This window comes from Boleophthalmus pectinirostris, unplaced genomic scaffold, assembly GCF_026225935.1.
Source record: "Boleophthalmus pectinirostris isolate CB_2022bp ecotype Guang Dong unplaced genomic scaffold, ASM2622593v1 HiC_scaffold_18, whole genome shotgun sequence".
NCBI classification, from domain to species: Eukaryota; Metazoa; Chordata; class Actinopteri; order Gobiiformes; family Gobiidae; genus Boleophthalmus; species Boleophthalmus pectinirostris.
In genome coordinates, this window is record NW_026571133.1 from 5,613,521 (window position 1) to 5,637,055 (window position 23,535).

The window sequence follows — 23,535 nt, forward strand, 5'->3', positions numbered from 1 at the left end:
ACTTCTGAACAACTCCACGACCTCCGGAGGTAAACAGAGCGCCGCTTCCTCTTCTGTGTCGCTGTCGTCAGACTCAGCATCAGTTCCAGTTAGAATTATTCCGGTCTTTCTGAATCCCGACAGGATGGTTTCGGTGTCACTGAAGTCCAGGCTTTGTCCATCCATCCAGTGACTTCAGGAAAGTTGCATGTTGCACCGTCCTGGTTGTCACAAGTTTCTCACTCTCTCCAAAGTTTCCCAATTACAGTTTTCAGCTGCATATTTCACTATTTGCAGCAGGACAGAGGCTCTTTCTGCAGGAGACATGCCCAGTAGAGCCAAGTGACATTGGTACAGGAGGAACAGGAGCAGCAGACACTGACACACAAGACTAGAGCCTCTCGCGACTGTTAGTGTGAACATTTTAATATATAAGTCGCACCAGAGTATAAGTCGCAGGAAACACCCAAACCATGAAAAAAAGTGAGAACTTATAGTCTGAAAAATACGGTATGTTTGCACTGTCTTGTAGCAGGAGATCTTGTCTCATCCCTCGTTGTTACCTCATGAAAAACAGACCTGGAGTGTTTAGTTTCATTCACACATGTTTGAGTAACTCTTTATTATTAGTCTGTCTACATCCGCAAAGCTCAAAATGCTCTGTTCCAACTTGTGATGACATGAAGCGGTAGTTTTCAAGTTTACAGCTACATATTACCCTTTTGTTTAGTAGAGAAGAAGTGTGTTAAACATGTGTGAATGAAACAAAACACAACTCCAGGTCTGTGAGGATACAATATTATAGCATAGATCACAAAATAGCGTAATTATGGGTCCATTAAAACTGGTGTCTGCATTTTTTTTTTTTCATCTTGTAAGATTTATCGATGTCACACTACAAGAAAGTTAGAAATAAAAAACTTGTGAGACGGCGCACATGCACACTGTTCGACGGTTCACAATCAGGCTGTGACCAAAGTTTGTCTGAGTGGCAAAATCACTGAAACTACATGCTAGCTGTGTTTTTGGGTTTGTTAAAGTTACAAAAAAAAAAAAAGAAAAAGAAACAGGGAGATGAATTCCTGGTTCACGACTGAGCTCTCGTGCATCGTGTTTGACAAAGATTGATTGTAGATGCAGAGAAGAGGGTTCACTTTCCAAATATCAGACGTTGTAGATATAAACCGCAGCTTGTCTTTGGTTTTTCTGTGTTTATTCTTTGTTCCAGACGGACAAAATCGTGTTCAGGTTCACCAGGGTAACAGCACCAGGTCAAGTTACGAGTTAGATCTAGAGAACCGCCCGCTCACAATAAGAATGCTTGGATTTCTGTACAGTTTCTGCAATTAAAACACTTATACTTACTAGAATTAAGGCTGGTTATCATTAAGAAGTTGCCGATACGATACATATCTCGATACAGCGCACTTTTAATTCGATACGATATATTTCAAATCAATTCGATACGGTTCAATAAAAAATAAAGGCTAAATCATGACTGTGATTCCAAAAGTGTTTGTTAAACCACAAATTTGTGCAAATTTAATATAAAACACAAACATTTTAATCATCAACAGTGAAAATGTCAAATATGTCGCATAAATAAGTTTCTTTCCACTAAACAAGCAACAAAACTGTAGCTCTGTAACAAAATAATTAAAAGTAAAATATACCAAAAAATACTCAGCAATATATCGATACAGCAACCCATGATATCAATACTGTATCATCACTAGGGATGGGCATTCGATGAAATTTTCTTCATCAATCGTCAGAAGAATTAACGATCGATTATCGATTATTCATTGACGTTTTTATATTAAAATGATCATCATTATTATTACTATCTGCACTACTAATCTGCATAAATAAATTCAACTTTACGACATATAAACCGTAACGACTCTAGAGCCACATCAGCCCGTTTGACATTATAATGTGTTTAATTCAGTTTTGCGCAACTCTCACAGAAACAAAACTTAAAACTGCATCGCTAATTTGCATAAACTAAGCGAAGATAAAACTACAGCTCTTGTGTCGCTGATGCGGTTGATTTCTGTCGGATTAAAAGACATGACTCAGTGGAATACAGGTTAGTGTGACCAGATTTGCGTTTGTCAAAACCAGGACACCGTACGGGGGGAGGGAGGTGGGGACTCGTCATCGACATTGAGCGACTCTCACCTGGTAAAACTTTTTCCCACTGGACACTGAAACATATGTGCTGCTTTGTTCACTGTGCACATGGACTCACACTTGTCCCGAACGCAACGGAAAGCCTGGAATTTCTTGTACAAATCATCGTTAAATACACATTTGTGCTTCGGTACGTTGCAGACTGACCGACTGTTTGTGTCTCGCTCCTTCTGATGCAGAGAGACACATGTACAGACCCTGTTTGGTCACGATACACACAGCAACCTACATTCAGTTTGTCGATTAAAATTAACGTAATCGATGAAATTCTTAATGATCAATTAAGATTAATCGACTAATCATGCCCATCCCTAATCATCACATTAAACGATACGATATATCGATATTTTGATATTTTTGCACAGCCCTAACTATAATAAATTAATGCAATATTGGTAGGTTTAACGCCATATTCTGACCTACAAAGACAAAAACCTGAACTCGCCCGAGTGTGAAACTGAGAAAAATGACTTCAGAGTTTCAGTTTTGTCCAGACTAAATTTTGACAACTCGTTCTTATAATGAAGAGATATTTGTATTCGAAAGATATTGAGCTCAAAATGAACCTTTGACCCTGTTCTCTGCCAAAAATAATATCATGAGCCAAAAGTAAGGAGCTGTGCAAAGACAAAAGGCAGAAACTGACATTATCTTTATCTGTTTGATTTTCACCAGACTTCAGTCCATTACAAGAAAACCTCACCAAGGTCTAGTCATCATGGGATTATTTTGAAATGATATAGAAGAGCGAAGAAGTAGATGGTAGTCAGAGCGCTCGCTGGATCACCGCTGAAGTGAAATCATAATCATCAGGTGCTCTTCAGAGATCCCAAGTCAGCAAATAATTTACTGAATGAAAAAAAGTGATCCAAGGCACTTCGATATACTTTGCTGTGATTTTATTTCATGTCAAATACCCGACGCATTTCGACTTAAGTCTTCATCAGGGAACGTAATATTCGCAGGTGTGTGTTGGTGGTATTTAAATGTACAAGTGACATGAGGACACCTGTTGTGGATCCAGTTACAAGTACAATGGAAAAAATGTCAGAGCGATAACTTCAGTTAAAAATGGCTTTACTGAAAAAATGTCATCATATTTCTGTTCCAACTCACTACATTCTATCTAAGGCTACGTTCAGACTGCAGGGCTTAACGCTCAATTCCAATTTTTGTGTGAAATCCGATGCTTTTTCGAGGTCGTTCACATTTCCAATTAAATGCGACTTGTATGTGACTCCAGTGTGAACAGTAAACGGCCCGAAAGTGTCCCACATGTGACACTGGAGACACGACGACGTCAACCGCAGCGAGCGTCTCTGTGTTTACAGAAGTTGTCCAAACATGGACGCAGCATTGAGCACCTGGAGATTTTAAAGTTCCTCTCGTACCGGAGCCAGAACATGAACAACTTACTTGTTTTAAAGAGGAGATTGAGAAGGAGAAGGACGAGGTTTTTGGTCGTGGTGTTTTGTGGGGCAGAACGTGTGGATGTGGAGACGGAGCCAAGAGTGGTGAGTGGTGATGTGCTTCTCTTCAGTGACACAGAGTTCATTAACAATTTTCCCCTACTTCAGCGCAGAATAGTGACGTTTGTGGCTTGTTAATAACGTGTAGGTCGGATTAATGCACTTTGGCCGTTCAGACTGAAGTCACATGTGAAAAGATCAGATATGTATCGGTTTCAGGAGCACATATCCAAGTGTCCTGAGTCACATTTGAAGAAATCGGATCAATGTCGTTCAGACTGTCATTAAAAGATCAGATACAGGAACATAGGGGCCAAAAAATCGGATTTGGGTCACTTCAGGCTGCAGTCTGAACGCAGCCTAACATGTTTTTTGTTTGTTTGTTTGTTTTATAACTGATAGCGCAGTCTTCATCAGCTGAGGGTTTCAACAAACAACATCCTTTTGAATACAGAGAACCAGCGCCATCTATGGGTGAAATATCTGGTGCTACAACTGCAGGAAAATGATCCTTTTCTGGTTTTAAATAACAAATACAGACTTTTAAACACTAACATGTAAAAACAAATGAATTAACAATTTTTTTCTAAACTTTTTTAAACTAAATATTCAACAACGCCGTCACGTGATACAACTGTGTAAAAATACATTTTTAGACATACACGATGCATCACAATAATAGGAGCGTCACTCGTGACCTCTGTTCTGTGCACATTCATACATAGAAAAATCCAGCGGGACACAAGATATAGAATTTATAGATATATACAGTGTTGAGGAGTAACAGATTACATGTACCAGAGTTATGTAATCAGAGTACAAATTATTAGTAACTGTATTCAGTTACAGTTACTGTTTCAGTGAGAGGTAATTGGATTACAGTTACTTTGGTGAAATAAATGGATTAAACAGCGGTATTTTCCTGTTTTCACATTTTGGTCTAAATCCCTTTTTTTTTCTTTTTTTTTTTATCGGTAATTCCGCTCATTGCCAGACACTAAACCAGGTCTAAACCAGGTCTAAACCAGGTCTAAACCAGGACTAAACCAGGTCTAAACCAGGTCTAAACCAGGACTAAACCAGGTCTAAACCAGGTCTAAACCAGGTCTAAACCAGGTCTAAACCAGGTCTAAACTAAACCAGGTCTAAACTAAACCAGGTCTAAACTAAACCAGGTCTAAACCAGGTCTAAACCAGGTCTAAACCAGGTCTAAACCAGGTCTAAACCAGGTAAACCAGGACTAAACCAGGTCTAAACCAGGACTAAACCAGGACTAAACCAGGTCTAAACCAGGAAACCAGGAAAACCAGGTCTAAACCAGGACTAAACCAGGTCTAAACTAAACCAGGACTAAACCAGGACTAAACCAGGAAAACCCAGGACTAAACCAGGACTAAACCAGGACTAAACCAGGTCTAAACCAGGACTAAACCAGGTCTAAACTAGGACTAAACCAGGAAAAAAACTGGACTAAACCAGGACTAAACCAGGTCTAAACCAGGACTAAAACCAGAACTAAAACCAGGAGTAAACCAGGACTAAAACCAGGACTAAACCAGGTCTAAACTAATACAACATGACACTTAACAGCAGGTGAACCTAACTGAAGGCAGCAGTGATCTCATATAAAAATCATTTCTCTATCAATAATATTTTTATATGGTCAAATAAAGACTGAACAAACGTGAAGTTTTCAGGATGTGGTTGATACATTCATGTCGTACATTACATTTTAAAAGTCACCTTCCCAACACTGGTCCCAGGTTGCTGAAAATGCACAGTTGGAATTAATTTTGCATTTTTATCTTATCTTATTCCGCTTCTTCTTCTTCTTCTTCTTCTCTCGCAGGGCTGAACGCGGAGGAGAAGCCGGCCCCCTGCGCTCCGAACGGGGGCTACGGCAGACACTGCACGAGGAACGGGACGGAGTGCACGATGGGGTGGGAGGGGCCCAACGACGGCATCACGAACTTCGACAACTTCGCCTTCGCCATGCTCACCGTGTTCCAGTGCATCACCATGGAGGGCTGGACCGACGTGCTGTACTGGGTGAGTCGCTCGCCGAAACTTTTACAAGCGCGAGTGGAGAATGTGCGCGACAGAAACACGATTTTTACTTTATATTTACTTTACGTTTCACTTTGATTATTATATTTTAGAAGTTAACTGTGACATTTTGTGTAACTTTTCCGGTGGAGGGTCCGTCAAACGCTTTTGGAGATGTTATTCCTTTGTCTGGAATGTTTCGCAGTGTGGCGTTAAACCTTTCTATCGTCATGGGATCCAAACCAGATCAAGTTACAGGTCAGATCTGTGGAGAGGCGACCCCGCTCACAGTCTGTTTTTCTAGGTGTTTTTGAGTTATAAAACCACCTGTAATTGGAAAAAATGTAAGGTAGAGGTGGTTAATGTCACACTGTGGAACATTCTAGGCGGAAAGACAGAATGACGTATCCATAGAAACGAGCAGGTGATGGAGCGCCAACCGAAAAGTTACATAGTGCACATTTAAGTAAGCAATAAAAAGGCTAAAATAAGATGAATCCGTGTATCATTCGTTCGTCCGTTTTTCAAAATAAAACCAAAAATAATAAAATTTAAAAAATATATTTTTTTTTCTTCATTATTTGTCTCCAAAACCAAAATGAAAAAACAGATAATGATTCGTTTTTTCAGTTTTCGATTTTGTGTTTAAATGAAGAATGGAGAAAAAAAAGGATAACAGCTGTTTCATGTTTACGGGACTTAAACTGCGATGCCGGACTGAACCAGGATTAAAACAGGTCTAAACCAGGACTAAACCAGGACTAAACCAGGACTAAACTAGGACTAAACTAGGACTAAACCAGGACTAAACTAGGACTAAACCGTTTTCAGTCCTGGTCTGGTCTTGGTCTGGTCACCGTCTCAGTCCTGGTCTGGTCCCAGTCTCAGTCCCGGTCTGGTCCCGGTCTGGTCGCGGTTTCATCCCGGTCCCAATCACGGTCTCAGTCCTGGTCCTGTTCCTGGTCTCAGTCCTGGTCTCAGTCCCAGTCTGGTCCCGACCTCAGTCCTGGTCTCAGTCCCGGTCTGGTCCCGACCTCAGTCTCGGTCTCAGTCCCGGTCTGGTCTCGGTCTCAGTCTCGGTCTCAGTCCCGGTCTGGTCCTGACCTCAGTCCTGGTCTCAGTCCCAGTCTCATTCTGGTCTCAGTCCTGGTCTCAGTCCCAGTCTGATTCTGGTCTCAGTCTTGGTCTCAGTCTCAATCTCAATCACAGTCTGGTTCTGGTCTGGTCCCGACCTCAGTCCTGGTCTCAGTCTCAGTCTGGTTCCGGTCTCAGTACCAATCTCAGTCCTGGTCTCAGTCCTGGTCTGGTACTGGTCTGGTCCTGGTCTGGTCCTGGTCTGGTTCCGGTCTCAATCATGGTCTGGTCCTGGTCTGGTTCCGGCCTCTGTTCTGGTCTCAGGCCCGGTCTAAGTCCTAGTCTCAGTCCCGGCCTGGTTCCAGTCTGGTTCCGGTCTGGTTCTGAACCTGTTTCGGTCCTGGTTCAGTCCTGGTTCAGTTCGTTTGCGTTGCAAAAGTCCGGCATCACAGTTTAAGTCTGATCTGAGTCTTATTTTTGGTTTTATTTTGAAAAACGAACGAACGAATGACACACAGATTCTAAATATCGTCAAAATCTGTTTTTATTTCGTTCTCGTAGTTCCGCTCTCGTGTCTTGATGAACTCGTATCTCGTCCCAGCCCTGATATCTACAATTAAAAGCCCATATGAACCTTTATTACGGCGTGTTCTCTTACACGTGACGCTCTCGTGTGTGTGTGACGTTTGCGTGAGTGTGTTTTTCCTGACATGAGACGAGAGCTTACTGGCTCCACACCCTGTTCTCCTGTTCTGCTGCTGAACCCCTGTGTACTCTGAACCTCATCTATAATTCACTGTATTTACTTTCACTGGAGCTGCGCTGTCTGCCTCTCTCCAAACTACACACTCACGTATTTATTCAGACTTCTAAATACATTTGTGTTGTCGTGGAATAGAAATAAGTGGGTTTTTGTCAATTTAGAAATGTCATAGAATGAATTAAAAGTGTGTGTTCACCTGTAATGTGCCTCGTGACAGGTTTACAAAATAATATACACAGATTTAGATGGATTTTTTATTTTTTATTTAGTAGTTTAGGCAAGAAATTGTTATCGAAATTTCGTAACATGAGACAAACTACGCTCGATCTACCGCTGATTAAATTACAGCCCCAGATATTTATTCAGATTTTTTTTCACAATGCCGTGATGTAGGGTAAACATCACTTACGTTTATGTTTTTCTGTGGCAAAATATCTGTGGAAATGTTTCGCGTATTTTCCACCAGCTTCATAAATCTGTCCCATCACCAAATCTTCAACCAACGAGGTCGACAAAAGAAGAATTTATCCACAACTATCAAGGTAAGAAAGACGAAAGCGTAAAGGTGAACGACGACGACGCATCAGTGAACTACTCCTGAGCAAAACTAACATGATGGTCATGAATAAAACAAAAGTAATAAGTAATTCACAGGGTTCCCACTGTTTTTCACTGACAAAATTTTAAAAAAAAATTTCCATGACTTTTTCATGACGTGAGGTAAATTTTCCATGACTTTATGGCACCTACATGTGTGGAACTGATCAGACTTTTAGGGCTAAATATGAAATGTTAACACTTTCCACTCACCTTATGGTTTGGTTTTATAGTTTTTAACATTCAAAATACTGTCAGTGCATTTATTGTCGTCTCTTTCTAAAACAAAAGGAACATACTTTCGGAAATAATCATGCCCGATCCCGTCAGATCTCAGAAGCTAAGCAAAGGCCGGGTCTGGTCAGTACTTGGATGGGAATAACTGTTGTTGTGACCTTAGGCAAGACACTTTACCCACATTGGCTGGTATGAAAGTGGTGTGTGTGTGTGTGTGAGTGTTGGTGGTGGTTGAAGGGATGGATGGAGCAGATTGGCAGCTGTGGCTCCAGTAGTAGTTGACCACAAGTGATGAGTGAATGAATGAACAGCTTAATTATAACTTAACAGAACTGTGTAGTTGTGTGAAAGAGATTCTAAAATTCCATGACTTTTACAAAGCCTTTGAAAATGACATTTTCAATTTCCATGGCATTTCCAGGATTTTCATGACCGTGGGAACCCTGAATTCATTAATATGTAACTTGTGAACTCAGACTGATTCTAGAATTAAAATAAAAATCAACTTCATGATGTAGATATTGACATAGACAGAGAGATTTGTGCAGTTTAAATGTTAAAGATGTTCACAGATTGCATTTCTCGCATTTAAAGTTCACAAATCTCTCTGTCTATGCAAATATCTACATCATGAAATCGATTTTTAATTTTAAATCTAGAATCAACTTAACAAGTTACTTATGTTTTATTCATGACCATAATGTTAGTTTTGTTCAGGAGTAATTCACTAATACGTCGTCGTTGTTCGCCTTCATATTTAGCCCTAAAAGTCTGATCAGTTCTACACATGTAGGTGCCATAAAGTCATGGAAAATTCACCTCACGTCATGAAAAAGTCATGGAAATTTTTTATTTTTTTTTGTCAGTGAAAAACAGTGGGAACCCTCTGAATTACTTATTACTTTTGTTTTATTCATGACCATAATGTTAGTTTTGCTCAGGAGTAGTTCACTAATGCGTCCTCGTCGTTTTTCGTCTTTACATTTTCGTTTTTCTTACCTTGATAGTTGTGGACAAATTCTTCATGGACAGAATATTTCCTTTGTCGTTGACCTTGTTGGATGAAGATTTGGCGATGGGGCAGATTTATGAAACTGGTGGAAAATACACGAGACATTTCCACAGATATTTTACCACAGAAAAGCATTAACGGAGAGTTGTGTTTACCCTACATCACGACACTTCCGGCCTGTCGTAGAATAAAACGGTTCAGGTAATACTTCAGAAATAAGTAGATTTTTGCCAATTTATTATCCAAGTTCCCAAATCCATTTCCCAGACGACATAAAACAATAATAAAACATAAACAGTGGAAATTGATTTTGCAAGTTTAATCATAATTATTATTTTTTCTTTATATGATATGATTATTCAAGTTAATTTAGGCAAAATAATGATTACTCAAAGATATTAATTAAGCTAAAAACTGAGATAAAAATGAAACTTCCAGAGTTGTGACTATGAATGAAATGATCGCCCTAACAGCTAACATGAGCTATAACTCTTCACCTGATCGGCTTTCGTCACAGCCATTTTCACTCGTTTTTAACATTTCTTCTAACACTGGAATGTTTCTTGTTTCTTTATTGCACTCTATCCTTCTTTCTCTCTCTCTCTCTCTCTCTCTCCTTTTCTCCATCTCTCTTTTCTTCCATCCTCCACACTATATCTTTTTCTTTTCTCTCTCTCCTAACCCCCCTCTCTCTCTTCTCACTCTCTCTCTCCCTCCCTCCCTCTCTATCTCTCTCTCACTCTTCTCTCTCTCTCCTCCTTCTCTCCCTCTCTCCTCTCCATTCCCTCTCCTCCCATCTCTCTTCCCCTCCCTCTCCTTCTCTTCCCACCTCTCTCTCCTCTCTCTTCTCTCCCTCTCCTGCTCTCTCCTCTCGTCCGTCTCTCCCTCCTTTCTCCTTCTCTCTCTCTCCGTCTGCTCTCCCTCTCTCCTCTCTCCCTCCCTCTCCTCTCTCTTCTCTCCTCTCCGTGTCTCTCCTCTCTCCTCCTCTCTCTCTCCTCTCCTCCGTCTCTCCTCTCTTCCCTCTCTTCCTCTCTCTCCTCTCTCCCTCTCTCCTCTCTCTCTCCCTCTCTCCTCTCTCCCTCTCCTCCCCTCTCCTCCCTCTCTCCTCTCTCGTCTCTCCTCTCCTCCATCTCTCCTCTCCCTCTCTCCCTCTCTCCTTTCTCTCCCTCCCTCTCTCCTCTCTCTCCCTCTCTCTCCCCTCTCACTCCTCTCTCCCTCCCTCACTCTCTCTTCTCTCCTCACCTCCATCTCTCCTCTCCCTCTCTTCCTCTCTCCCTCTCTCCTTTCTCTCACCTCCCTCTCTCCTCTCTCTTGCTCTCCCTCTCCCCTCTCGCTCCTCTCTCCCTCCCTCACTCTCTCTTCTCTTCTCACCTCCATCTCTCCTCTCCCTCTCTTCCTCTCTCCTCTCTCCCTCTCTTCTCTCTCTCTCCCTCTCTCCTCTTCTCTCCTCTCCTCCATCTCTCCTCTCTTCTCTTCCTCTCTCTCCTCTGTCTCTCCTCTTCCCTCTCTCCTCTCTCTTCTCTCCTCTCTCCTCCATCTCTCTCTCTCCTCTCTTCTCTCCTCTCTCCTCCGTCTCTCCTCTCCTCCGTCTCTCCTCTCTCTCTCCTCTTCTCTCCTCTCTTCCCTCTCTCCTCTCTCTCTCCTCTCTTCTCTCCTCTCTTCCTCCATCTTCTCTCCTCTCTCCTCTCTTCTCTCTCTCTCTCTCCTCTCTTCTCTCCTCTCTCCTCCGTCTCTCCTCTCCTCCGTCTCTCCTCTCTCTCTCCTCTTCTCTCCTCTCTTCCCTCTCTCCTCTCTCTCTCCTCTCTTCTCTCCTCTCTCCTCCATCTTCTCTCCTCTTCTCCATCTCTCTCCTCTCTCTCTCTCTCGTCTCTTCTCTCCTCTCTCCTCCATCTCTCCTCTCTCCTCTCTTCCCTCGCTCTTCTCTCTCCTCTCTCTCCTCTCTCTTCTCTCCTCTCTCCTCCGTCTCTCCTCTCTCTCTCTCTCTCTCCTCTCTTCCCTCGCTCTTCTCTCTCCTCTCTTCCTCTCTCTCCTCTCTCTTCTCTCCTCTCTCCTCCCGTCTCTCCTCTCTCTCTCTCTCTCCTCTCTCCTCTCTTCCTCTCTCTCCTCTCTCTCTCCTCTTCTCTCCTCCGTCTCTCCTCTTCTCTCCTCTCTTCCTCTTCTCTCCTCTCTTCCTCTCTCTCCTCTCTCTCTCCTCTTCTCTCCTCCGTCTCTCCTCTCTCCTCTTCTCTCCTCTCTTCCTCTCTCCTCTCTCTCCTCTCTCTCTCTCTCTCTCTCTCTCTCTCTCTCTCTCTCTCTCTCTCTCTCTCTCTCTCCTCTCTCTCCTCCGTCTCTCCTCTCTCTCTCTCTCTCTCTCTCTCTCCTCTCTCTCTCTCTCTCTCTCTCTCTCTCTCTCCTCTCTCCTCCTCTCTCCTCTCTCCTCTCTCTCTCCTCTCTCCTCCATCTCTCCTCTCTCTCTCTCTCTCCTCTCTTCTCTCCTCTCCTCCGTCTCTCCTCTCTTCCGTCTCTCAGATGCAGGATGCTATGGGCTATGAGTTGCCGTGGGTCTATTTTGTCTCTCTGGTCATCTTCGGCTCCTTTTTCGTTCTCAATCTGGTTCTGGGTGTGTTGAGCGGGTAAGATCTTGGTGTTGTCATGTTTTATGTATTTTTAAAGCAAAAAAACACATTCAGCAAGACTCCGTCGGCCAAAATATTCCCGAATCACTGTAAGTTTTTCTCATATGACACGATTAAAAACCTCCTCTGTGGTTTTTGTTGTTGCTTTGCTTCAGTAATGTTACAAATAATACAACAATTTCAACTCGAAGAATCGACTTGATGCTCAATACCTGTAGTGGAGCAAACAGAAAGGCAAAAACAAGGTATAAAAATAAGTTTAAGTTAAGTTTAAATCTAACAAAGGCACAAATCAGGTAAATCATCGACAAAAAACCAAGTCCGACTGGGGAAACTTAAATCAAACTGAACACAAGAGGGGAGAATTACAGTAAAAAAGCAACTAAAACTAATAACTTAATTAAAGAAACAAGAAGGTAAATCAGTACAATACAGAAAATAATAAGTGATATAAACAAACTAGACAAACGAACTTAGTAAAACAAACTAAATCGTGCTCCCCCCTTTTGTTCGGCGTGGATGGTCTCCGTCTGGCCACTCAATTAAAAAATAAAAAAGAACAAGTGTAAATAAATAATTCAGACTTATATTAACTAAAATGTGTGCACCCAAGTTAGAATAAAAGTCTAAATAAAGGAATTAAATTAAACTAAGTGTGCTGTAATTCACTTAATGTAAATGAAATGAAATTAAATAATAATAACACTGTGGAGTGGTGATATGCACCACAATACTGATTCTGATAACACAATGATTAAAAAAAAAAAAACTCCCTTCTTGAAGACAATAGAAAGTGATTCTAACATTAGTAAATATATCGCAAAGATGACCAAGCTTGTAATGTAAAAACTTACTGTGATAAATGGCAAGAGAAGAAATTGGAATATGCTTCTTCAGTTCTGGTCAAGAAGCAGCTTTGAAATGTATTCGACCAAAATAAACTTTTGTCCAGCTGACAAATTGAATTTCTAGTTTTGCCCTGGATTCTACTCGTACGACTGATGGATTCTACACTCACTGTGATAAAGTAAAAGTGGTTAAACAAATCTGAACACTCTGTTGAAATTGGGATAAAAGTCCTTTAGTGGTTTCATGGGAACAAACCAACATGTTTCAATACATGTGGTGTCTTTGTTTAGCCAAGTCATTTCTCTCTAGTGACGAGGTCAGGAATCAGAATACACTAGAGCAGGGGTGTCAAACTCATTTTGGTCCGGGGGCCGTATCCAACCGACTTTGATCCCAAAGGGGCTGGATCAGAAAACTCATGTCATATAAACCCCAAAATAATAATAAGTTGAAATATTTGTGCAGAGAAATGCAAATCTATTACAGAAATCTTTTTTAATTGATGAACTCTTTCTTATTATATGCTTATAATATTATGAACAACCTGAAACTTTAAGAAAAATTCAATTTCAACACAATGTTTTAACATGAACTTGTATGTAAACAGGAATAAGTCAATTTTTTTCTTGGAAAATCCTGCACTCGGCTCCACTTTTCTCATGTTGGACATTTTTCTGATGAGGGTGTCACGGTCAACAGTCAAAACGATCGTCATTTAAGAGCCACAGAAAATTACCAATATTTTAATAGAAAACATAATTAAAATATTTTAGTACAAAATCAGCCGAGGGCCAGATTAAAAGTCTTGGAGGGCCGGATCTGGCCCCCGGGCCTTATGTTTGACACCTGTGCACTAGAGGGTTTGCAACAACCCTGGAAGTGTGAGTCCAGGCACCAGCCAATCAGTGAAGAGCCAGATATTCTGTGTTGACAACGATTCCCAAGATCGGGAGTTTAAAGCCAGAACAAAGAGAATGTTTAACTTCTTAGGTTATTTTTAAAGCCAATACAGTAAAGTGTATTTACCTTGTTGACATGTTTTGTCTGCTGTATCTTCAGATCTGTCCCCGGTGTTGGTGGTAACGTGTCGTATATCAGCTGTTGTTACTTCCTGTAGGCGTGGTCGGCCTGATGCCCTCCTCCAGAGAACACAGAGCGAAGTGAGGCGTGGTCAGTCTGAGCGACCTGCCAGGTCCATCAGGCCGACCATGCCTACAGGAAGTAACAACAGCTGATATACGACACGTCACCACCAACACCGGGGACAGATCTGAAGATACAGCAGCCGAAACATGTCAACAAGGTAAATACACTTTACTGTATTGTCTTTAAAAAGAACCCAAGAAGTTAAAGTATATAAGAAGACAAAATGAACATCTTTGGCCTTAAAGAGAATGTTTGTTGAATTTTATCAAAGGGAAAGACGTTATTGTCCTTCTTCCCACACGATTTGAGAAAAGCTTAATATACCAGTTAGTCCTGTTAGCGTCACAACCAAATAGCAGCGATTGGTTAAATAAAAAAAAGTACCTGCCAACTGTCGAGCGAATGAATCCTAATGCTACAAGGTCAGACGGTTTCTACGAAGTGAAACCGGTTGATGAATCAAGCTACTATTCTACTTGGACGACTGGTGGATTCTACACTTACTGTGATGAAGTAAAAAGCGATCAAAAAATCCAAACACTCTGAACACACAGAAATTAGAATAAAAGTCCTTTAACAAACCAACAAGTTTCGATATACAATTCGATTCGTCAGGACATGTCGTATATATTTTCTGATCGCTTTTTTCTTTATCACAGTAAGTTTTTATGTTATAAGCTTGGTCATCTTCAATATCTGTAGCTTTTAAACCTTGTATTTAAAGAGCAACTGTTGTGGACTTCTACTAAGATACCCTGAAGCTCTCACGCCCTCTGTGTTTTTATTAAATCATAGTACTTTCTTTGATATTCCCATGTGATCTTATATGTGTGTAATCCCTCAGTGGTCCAGGTAGCTTCCATACTAGTCCACGTGCTCTTATATTTGTTCATTTTTAGTAGTTTCTGATCAATTTGCGATCATTTTCGATACTTTTGACAACCCTACTTGCTACCACTTCAAAAACCTTGCATTGGACACAACAAAAACCTCAAAGAAATCCAAAATATAATATAAAAATGTGCTTATAACTCTGTACGCAGAAGCCAGAGGAGTCTTGCTGTGTCGTGTTTGCTCTAACCCAAATACGATGCATTTTCTCCACAGTGGTAAAGTCTGGTTTAACATAAAGGCTCATTCATAATTCACTCACAAAACAAAAGCCCGTGTTTGTATCTGATTTACTTATATAGGCCACGTCGGTTTGAATAAGGCAGATATGTCGTCGTAAAACGTAAAGCGGAGAACGCGGCTCGCAGTTTGCAATTCGCTCGTAACTTTAAATATTTATCCGCTTTTTGCGTTTTCAGTTTAAGCCGCTGTGAAAAGTTTTGCAGTGACTTAACTCGCACTTCTACTTTGTATTCCATTGTTACTGTTGTTGTGTCACTGGGCAAGACACTTCATGTAGCAGATCTCGATACAGTGAGCTTTCGGTTCGATACGATCTACACGACCGGTCAAAAGTTTTAGAACACCATAATTTGTCCAGTTATTTATCGCAATTCATGTCATGCAAGTCCAACGAAGAGCTTGAAATGGTGCAAAGGTCAAAACTGAACGGACAGAGGTTAAAAAAAAAGATAAAAGATACAAAATTTAAGTCCAAGTTATGCCAAAATTATCTCAAAAAAAAAGAACACGATGGTAAAGCTTGGAAACGTTTAGGACCTGTTTACATGAGAACGTTTGTGGGTAAAAACGACAAAATATTTTATCGTTTTAGAGGCCTTTTGTTTAAACAGTGATGACATTTTTGGGGCTTAAAAATGCAAAAATCTGAAACCACCCTCCAGAGTGGAAAAGTTGAATACGCTCCACCTTAGCGTTTCCGTCTACACTGCCCAAGACGCAAAACTCTGGTCAGATCTGCTCACGTCACGTACGTGTTTACGCCACATACATACAGAACACAGAAACCTGACATGCATATCCAATCAAATTCCACACACTTTTGCGTCGCCATATGCACGCACATTTCCTCCTGAAAACGCTCGTCTAAATGCAGAATATAAAGAGAAGACGCGACGCCACTTTTGCGTCTTTTGTTCAGACCGTCATCATATAAACGTAGCCTAAGTGTCCAGCACATTCCCCATCGAGCTGGTTTGGGATGAACTGGACAAAAGAGTGAAGCGACCTACAAGTGTCACACATTTATGGAAACTTCTGCAACAGACTTGGGAAGAACTTTCTGAAGAATATTTGATTTCTATCTTATAAAGAACGAGCCATGAGTGTGTTCAGCTGTTATATCTGACAAAGGTGGACACTAGAGATTTTTTTCACCCGTAACCGCATCACAAAACTCATCATCCGTCCGCTGTCCATTTGCACCCGCGTTTTTCGACCAGTTTTCAAAACCGCACCCGTCCTCCATCCGCCAATTGATCGCCGAGTTTTTAATTTGAGTAGTTAAGGGCGAAGTATAGTTCTGCGTTGACTCGCGACACCTTGCCACCATCGTTTTTGATTTATTGATCTGTGTCGAGGTATACGCGCCGCAAAGTAATTCACCACCACAATGTTAGGAGGCTAGAATATATGTCCATTCACATACACGGTCTGTGCGTACGATCTGCAGACGTATAATCTCTGAAAAGTTTAACACGAACCATCTCCAACGCGACAGAAGCACAGAACAGACTCACCATCGTCAGAACACCCCTCTGTCACAGAAAGAACACATAGTATATTCCACCGTGTCTTTTTTAGGTGCGACAAAAGTTGAACCACATCAGCGCACAAGGAGCGAGCAGTTTTTTGAGCTCTTAGTTTATGCAAATGAGCCGTGTGGTTTTCAGTTTCATTTCTGTAAAATGTAAACAAATGTGCTTAAAGCTGCATTAAACACATTATTACTCAATGTATATCGAAAGAAAGGAAAACGGAGTAAAACTGTCACCTCCCTGTCACGTCATCCACCTGAGTCCACGGCTGTAACCACGATTCGCGCATTTCTAGTGGACACTTTCCTGAATCAAAAGTTTAGAAGACGCATTGGTCAACAGTAAACAGTAAAGAACTAGAAAAAGTGTGGTGTTCTAAAACTTTTGACCGGTACCGTATTTCAAATCGATTCGATGCTGTTCAATAAAAAAATGTATGCAAAATCATGGCTGTGGTGCTCAAAGTCCACGTCTTGTGTAAAGTTGATACGAAACGCAAACATTTTAATCATGAAAACAGTGAAAATGTCAAATGTGTCGCAAAAATAAATTTAATTCTTCTAAACAAGCAACAAAACTGTAGCTCTGTAACAAAATAATTAAGTAAAATATACCCAAAAATACTCTACAGCCCACGATATCGATAGTGTATCATCACATTAAATGATACAATATATTGATATTTCGATATTTTTGCAAAACCTAAACAGTTTTGGGAATTGATTATGAATGATCCAATGTCCAAACTTGACATTCCCCTAAAAAATCGGGACAACAGCGCAGTGATTCTCAAATATTTTTTTTTTAGTTTGGAGCTTAAAAACAAATAGAAATCAGGGTCAAAGGTGAAATCAAGATTAAACCTGAACTTGTGACGATCAGATTTGTCAAAAACGTGAATGATTCTGTCGTGTTTCATTACACTGTGTTTGTGTGAAGAGTTTAATGTTTGAGAATCACGGCTCTGTCCCTTTCACCCCATTAATGTTGGTGCTTCCATCTCCCGTTGCACCCTCCTTGTTTTGTGTTCAACCCCATCCCTCCCTCCCTCTTTCCCTCCCTCCATCCTTCTATCCTTCCCCCAATCTCTTTCTCGTTTTTCATTTCTTTCTTTTTCAACCACATCTTCCTCCCTATCTCCCTCTCTGTCTCCTCCTCTCTCTATTCTTTTCCTCTGTGTTTCCTCATTTCCTCCGTCATTCTCTCTCCCTCTCCCCCTCTCTACCTCCTTCCCTCTTTCTCTCACCCCCTCTCTCTCCATCTCTCCCTCCCTCCATCCTTCCCCTAATCTCTTCCTCCTTTCATTTCTTTCTTTTTCAACCTCATCTCGCTCCCTACCTCATTCTCTGTCTCCTCCTCTCTGTATACTTTCCTCTGCTTGTCCTCATTTCCTCTGTCGTTCTCTCTCCCTCTCGTCCTCTATCTTTCTCTACCCCCTTCCCTCTCTCTCTCTCTCCCTCCCTCCATCCTTCCCCCAATCTTTTTCCCCTTTTTTTTTTCTTTTTCAACTGCATTTCCCCCCTACCTCACTCTCTTTGCCTCCTCCTCTCTCTATCCTTTTCCTCTGCTTGTCATTGTTACTTTTCCTCCATCATTCTCCCTCTCTCCCTCCCTTCCATCCTTCCCCCAAATCTCTTTCTCCTTTCATTTTTTTTTCTTTTTCAACCAAATCTCTTCCTCCCTACCTCACTTTTTGTCACTTCCTCTCTCTATCCTTTTCCTCTGCTTGTCGTTGTCTCTTTTCCCTCATCGTTCCATCCGTCTTTCTCTCTCCCTCTCTACCCTCTTCCCTCTTTCTCTCACCCTCTCTTTCTCCATCTCACCCCTCCTCCCATCCCATCGCTCTCTCCTCCAATCTCTCCGTCTCCGTCACTTTTCCCTTTCTTCCTTCTCTTACTTCAAATTCTTTCTCCATCATCCTCCTCCCTTCCGTCTCTCCTCTTTATTCCCCCTCTCCTTGCCTCCAATCTCTCTACGCCCCAACCCTTTCTCTCTCTTTCTCTCTCACATCCCTCCATCCCCCTTTCCCTCACTCTCTTTCTCTACCTCCACTTCCTTCCACCCTCTCATTTTCTCCCTCTATTTCACCTTCTCCTTTCTTTTCCCTCTCTATCTCCTTCACCCTCTCTCACTTTCTCTCCTCCTCCTTCCCTCCTCCCTCCCTCCCTCCTCTCCCTCCCTGTAAATCTCAGGTGAATGACGCAGTGGGCTCAAAGGGTCCCTGGTTGTATTTTGTGACTCTGATCATCATCGGATCCTTCTTTGTTCTAAACTTGGTTCTGGGGGTGTTGAGCGGGTAAGACCGGGGTCCGAACGGAACTCAGCAATCTCTCTCTTTTTTTTTTTTTTTTTTTTTTATTTAACGCTTTTTCTTTTTTTTTCCGTTGACCTTTTACTACAGAGAAAGGAACAGGACTACAGGCTGTTGACTTCTTGACTAACACCGCTTTCCCTCGAAGCTATTAACTGTACTTTATGTTACGTTTCCTTAGGTTTATTTAGGATTGCCTGGGAGTATTTTGGCTGTCTGACGATTTAAAGCCACACTGTGTAACTTTTCCGGAGAACAGTCCATTGTACTTGTCATCTTAAATGTTTTTTGCTTTATTTATGTTTTAAATCTTAACGGAGACGAGCGAGTAGCGCCACCAGGCCAAGTTAAAAGTGAATATTACTTAAAGGTTGTATGGAGGATTTTTTTTGTTTGTTTCAAATTGTCAGAGAAAGTTTAAAATACCATTACAGAGACGCAGCAGCCTTGTAATTATGATAAAAAAAAAAAAAAAAAATGAAAATCTATCAACTGTGGACGTAGTGAGGCTAGATGAACATCAGCCAATAGAAAACGAGGCTGCCTCATTTTCTATTGGCTGATAGGTTGTCAATCAAACTCCCTACGTTTCTACTGTGACTGATTTGCGGCGGGGATTACGTGGTTTATGCAGCGGTTCTTAGAGGCTTTTTCAAACTGTAGCTTCCTCGCAATTCGCGCAAAGTTTGTCGCGATGTCGGACGAGAATCCACCACCAGTTCGCCGCAAAAGAAAGTCCGTTTTTGAGGTCGCTGAAACAAGAAGAGAAGGAGAAAAGGAGCGAAGACAAACTGAGGTGATTCTTGGAGATTCCTTCCAGCGATGGCGCGACTGAAGCAAATTATCGCTAAATTATTTCTAGACGGGTCACTTCATCAGTAATTCTGAACGCGCACTGTCTGTAAACAAGTGTGATTTCTAGAGTAAAGAGGCGGGAGAAGATGTTTCTACTGAGGAGCTGTGGAGGAGGGAGGTGGTGTCACGCATGCGCAACATTAGAAAAAGGACCATCGCTGTATTTCTCTTTCCTTGAAAAAAATCCTCTATACAACCTTTAAATTAAAACGCCAGGAATTGAAGAAATGGGGTGTAGATAAGTTTAATGCCATACTGTGGAACATTTCAGATAAAACATCACGTAAAACATCTCTATGGACAAAAATGCTGAAGCAAATGCGCATAAGCAGTAGGGATGTAACGATATCCAAATCTCACGGTACGATATTTATTGCGATATTTTGAAGAGGCTGATATAACTGTAGATTGGACACTTGCCTTGACAAGATTTTAGCATGAATTATTTCCGTACAATCCCAAGAATTCAAGTTAAAAACATATTTCTTCACGTTGTCTGCGCTGAAATGAATCATGGGATATGTAGTTCCCAATGTTCATAAGCTGTTGCTACTATAAAACCATGAATTTAAGCAAAGAAAGTTGTGATTCAATATATTCAGACAGCCCACGATATTATTGTGAGACTTTTGACGATACGATATCACGATATTTCGGTTATTGTTACATCCCGATTATTAACGGCATTATTACGATACACTGACGAGAGGCTGATATAATTGTAGATAAGACACATTTCTGCTTTTAAAATACCTTGACAAGATTTTAGCGTGAATTATTTCCGTCATAATCCCAAGAATTCAAGTCAGAAACATATTTCTTCATGTTCTTTGCGCTGAAAAGAATCATGGGATATGTAGTTTCCGATGTTTATAAGCTGTTGCTACTATAAAACCATGAATTTACGCAAAGGAACTTGTAATTTGATATATTGTGACAGTCGGTGATATTATTGTGAGACTTTTGATGATACGATATTGTTTCTCTGGAATTAGACCAACCTTAACAAATGCTTAATAAAACACAATTAGTTAAAACACAATGGGCTCCAGGCACTCCAAAGAAGTAAAAATCGCACAAGGAAAAATGTTGTTAAAAGGTGTTTATTTAAATGACCAAACATGTTTCGATCAACCTGGTCTTTGGAGTGTCTGGAGTCCGTTGTGTTTTTAGTTTTGATCCTTTTTCCAAGAGCGCCCTCTACCTGCTCCCACTGATTGGAACAACTGCAGCAAACAGCCACATTTTTATTCTTTCTGTAAAGCATAATTTGTCTTCACTTTAGAAAATCTCTCAAAAAGACTTAACTAACAGACAATATCTGCCTAAATTATCATTGCATTGCATTATTAGTAAATCATTCTCTCATAGCTTACTAACCATTAATAAATGCTCAAATTTGTACTTAAATATCCATTTACAAACGCACACACAAATGGTTAGTTCATGAGTAATTAAGTATGAAATAATTATGAGTAACTATTTACAACACAGGCGAATTAAGCGCAAGTTAAGTGCTAATTAAGGTAGTAATTAAGTAGTTACTAAGCGGACTCATGATTAAGTCAATTAAGTCTTTGTTCATGATAAATTAAGTGTTTGTTCATTATTAATTAAGTCTTTGTTTATGATTAATTAAGTCTTTGTTTATGATTAATTAAGTCTTTGTTCATGATTAATTAAGTCTTTGTTCATTATTAATTAAGTCTTTGTTTATGATTAATTAAGTCTTTGTTCATGATTAATTAAGGCTAAATAAGCTGTAGTTATTATAAAGTGTTACACAATATTTCGGTTATTGTTACATCCCTAATAAGCAGCTCTTGAGGTTAAAATATATCTGCTGCGTCTAATTAGAAAGACTTTTACTGTTGTGTAACCTGCAAGTGTGTGTTAGCTTGCTAGTTGTTGTTCGCTTTACTGTGACGACAAAACTCTGCTCTGGTCTCTGAAAGTTGTAGGAATTAGGTAATAAGTAATGAGGATGCATGAGGTAAGAGAGGAATAACTTTGGGCCTCTGGAAAATGAAATATTTCGGTTTTTCACATTTTTAAAGAAGAAATGTAAGAAGTAAGAAATCTGTTACAGCCAGTGTTGGGCATTTTCATTTTAAAAAGTCATTAGTTAATGTAACAAATGACTTCGCCCATAAAGTAACTGAGTTAGAACCTCAGTTTCCATGCTGTAAAAGTAATTCATTACTCAGCGAAGTAATTATTCAGTTATTTTTCATGTTATGTACTATTGCCCGAAAAATCGAGTTTTGTCTTTAATGCAGTGGCTCCGACTTCATCTTGGCTCGAGCTCACACTCACTGCACCGGGGCTCGGGGTGAACAGCAGTGAGAGGTGTGTTACATGTGACGATGTGAGGCGCTTCATTAGATTCGAGGGACTTGAGGCAGATGTGGAAAGAATTTTTTTCCCAGGGCACAGTTACACTTAACATACACATTCTTGCCCTTTATTTCAATGAGGGAGAAACAGTGTCAGTATTTCCAGATTAAAAACGCTGCCTCTGAACGTCCCTGGCTCCTCGTTGCCATTGTCGCATTCTCGTTGAGTTTGTCTCGTTTAGCCTGAAGAGTGCAGAAAAGAAAAAACAAGGCAGCGTGAGCAGAGACTCCGCCCCAAAAATGTTGTTACCTCCTCTGTCTACTTCTCCAAAACTCAAAATGCTCTGTTCCACGTGGTCAGGTCATCAACCAAAGCCTAGTTTTTAAGTTAACAGCGATATTTTACCTTTAATTCAGTAGAGATTGGTAATTCCAGGTCTGAAATCATCCAAGAGATTCTAGTGAAGGTGTTTGGAGTTTAAAAACATTTAAACCTGTATTATGACATTTTCCGTTTGAGAGGAGAACTCAGTGTAAACGTGTGTGAATGAAACAAAACACAACTCCATGTACCGTATTTTTTGGACTATAAGTCGCTTTGAATAATAAGTCGTACCAGCCAAAAAATGCGTAATGAAGAAGAAAAAACATATATAAGTCACACCGGACTATAAGTCACACTTTTTTGGGGAAATTTCTTTTATAAAATCAGAGACTAGGAACCGACATTTCATCTTGAAAGACAAGTTATAGTAAAAACAATAGAACAGAGAACAACAGACTGTTAACGTCACATATGAACAGTTCATCAGATAAACTATAACATAAACAACAGAACAGAACAAGTTTAACAAACTCTCCATCTCACTCCAAATCACTAAATCCATTCAGTTCTTCATCCTCGGTGTCACTTCTGAACAACTCTGCAACCTCTGGAGGTAAATGGAGCGTCTCTTTCTCTTCTCAGTAGCTCTCATCAGACATCAGTTCCGGTTTCCAATTATTCCTAACCATCCTCCTGGTTCTCCTAACTTTCTTTCTGCTGCTCGATTACTGTTTTCTGCTTGGATATTTCACTACTTGCAGCTTGTAATCTGCAAAATATGATTTTCTTTTTGGGGGCATTTGAGTTCAGTCTTCTCAGTTGTCTTCCTAAGTTTGTTTAAATGTTTAACTTTCAGTGGTACAGAAGTAATGGTTCGATCGACTGACATGATACAGACAGGGCAGAGGCTCTTTCTGCAGGAGACATGTGCAGTAGAGCCAAATGACAGTGATACAGGAGTAATGGGAGCAGCAGATACTGATACACAAGACTAGAAGCTCTTGATGCTGTCAGTGTGAAAATTTAAATATATAAGTCACAGGATGACCCAAATC

General features: G+C 40.7%; 1 protein-coding gene across 1 annotated transcript in view; it reads left to right on the forward strand.

The window, feature by feature from the left end:
- cacna1c (calcium channel, voltage-dependent, L type, alpha 1C subunit) overlaps positions 1-23,535 on the forward strand; it is a 667,856-nt gene that overhangs the window by 487,206 nt on the left and 157,115 nt on the right. Inside the window, exons 7-8 of the mRNA XM_055153273.1 lie at positions 5,495-5,694; positions 11,883-11,986. Coding sequence (XP_055009248.1) covers positions 5,495-5,694; positions 11,883-11,986 — 304 coding nt within the window. The remainder of the gene's footprint in view (positions 1-5,494; positions 5,695-11,882; positions 11,987-23,535) is intronic.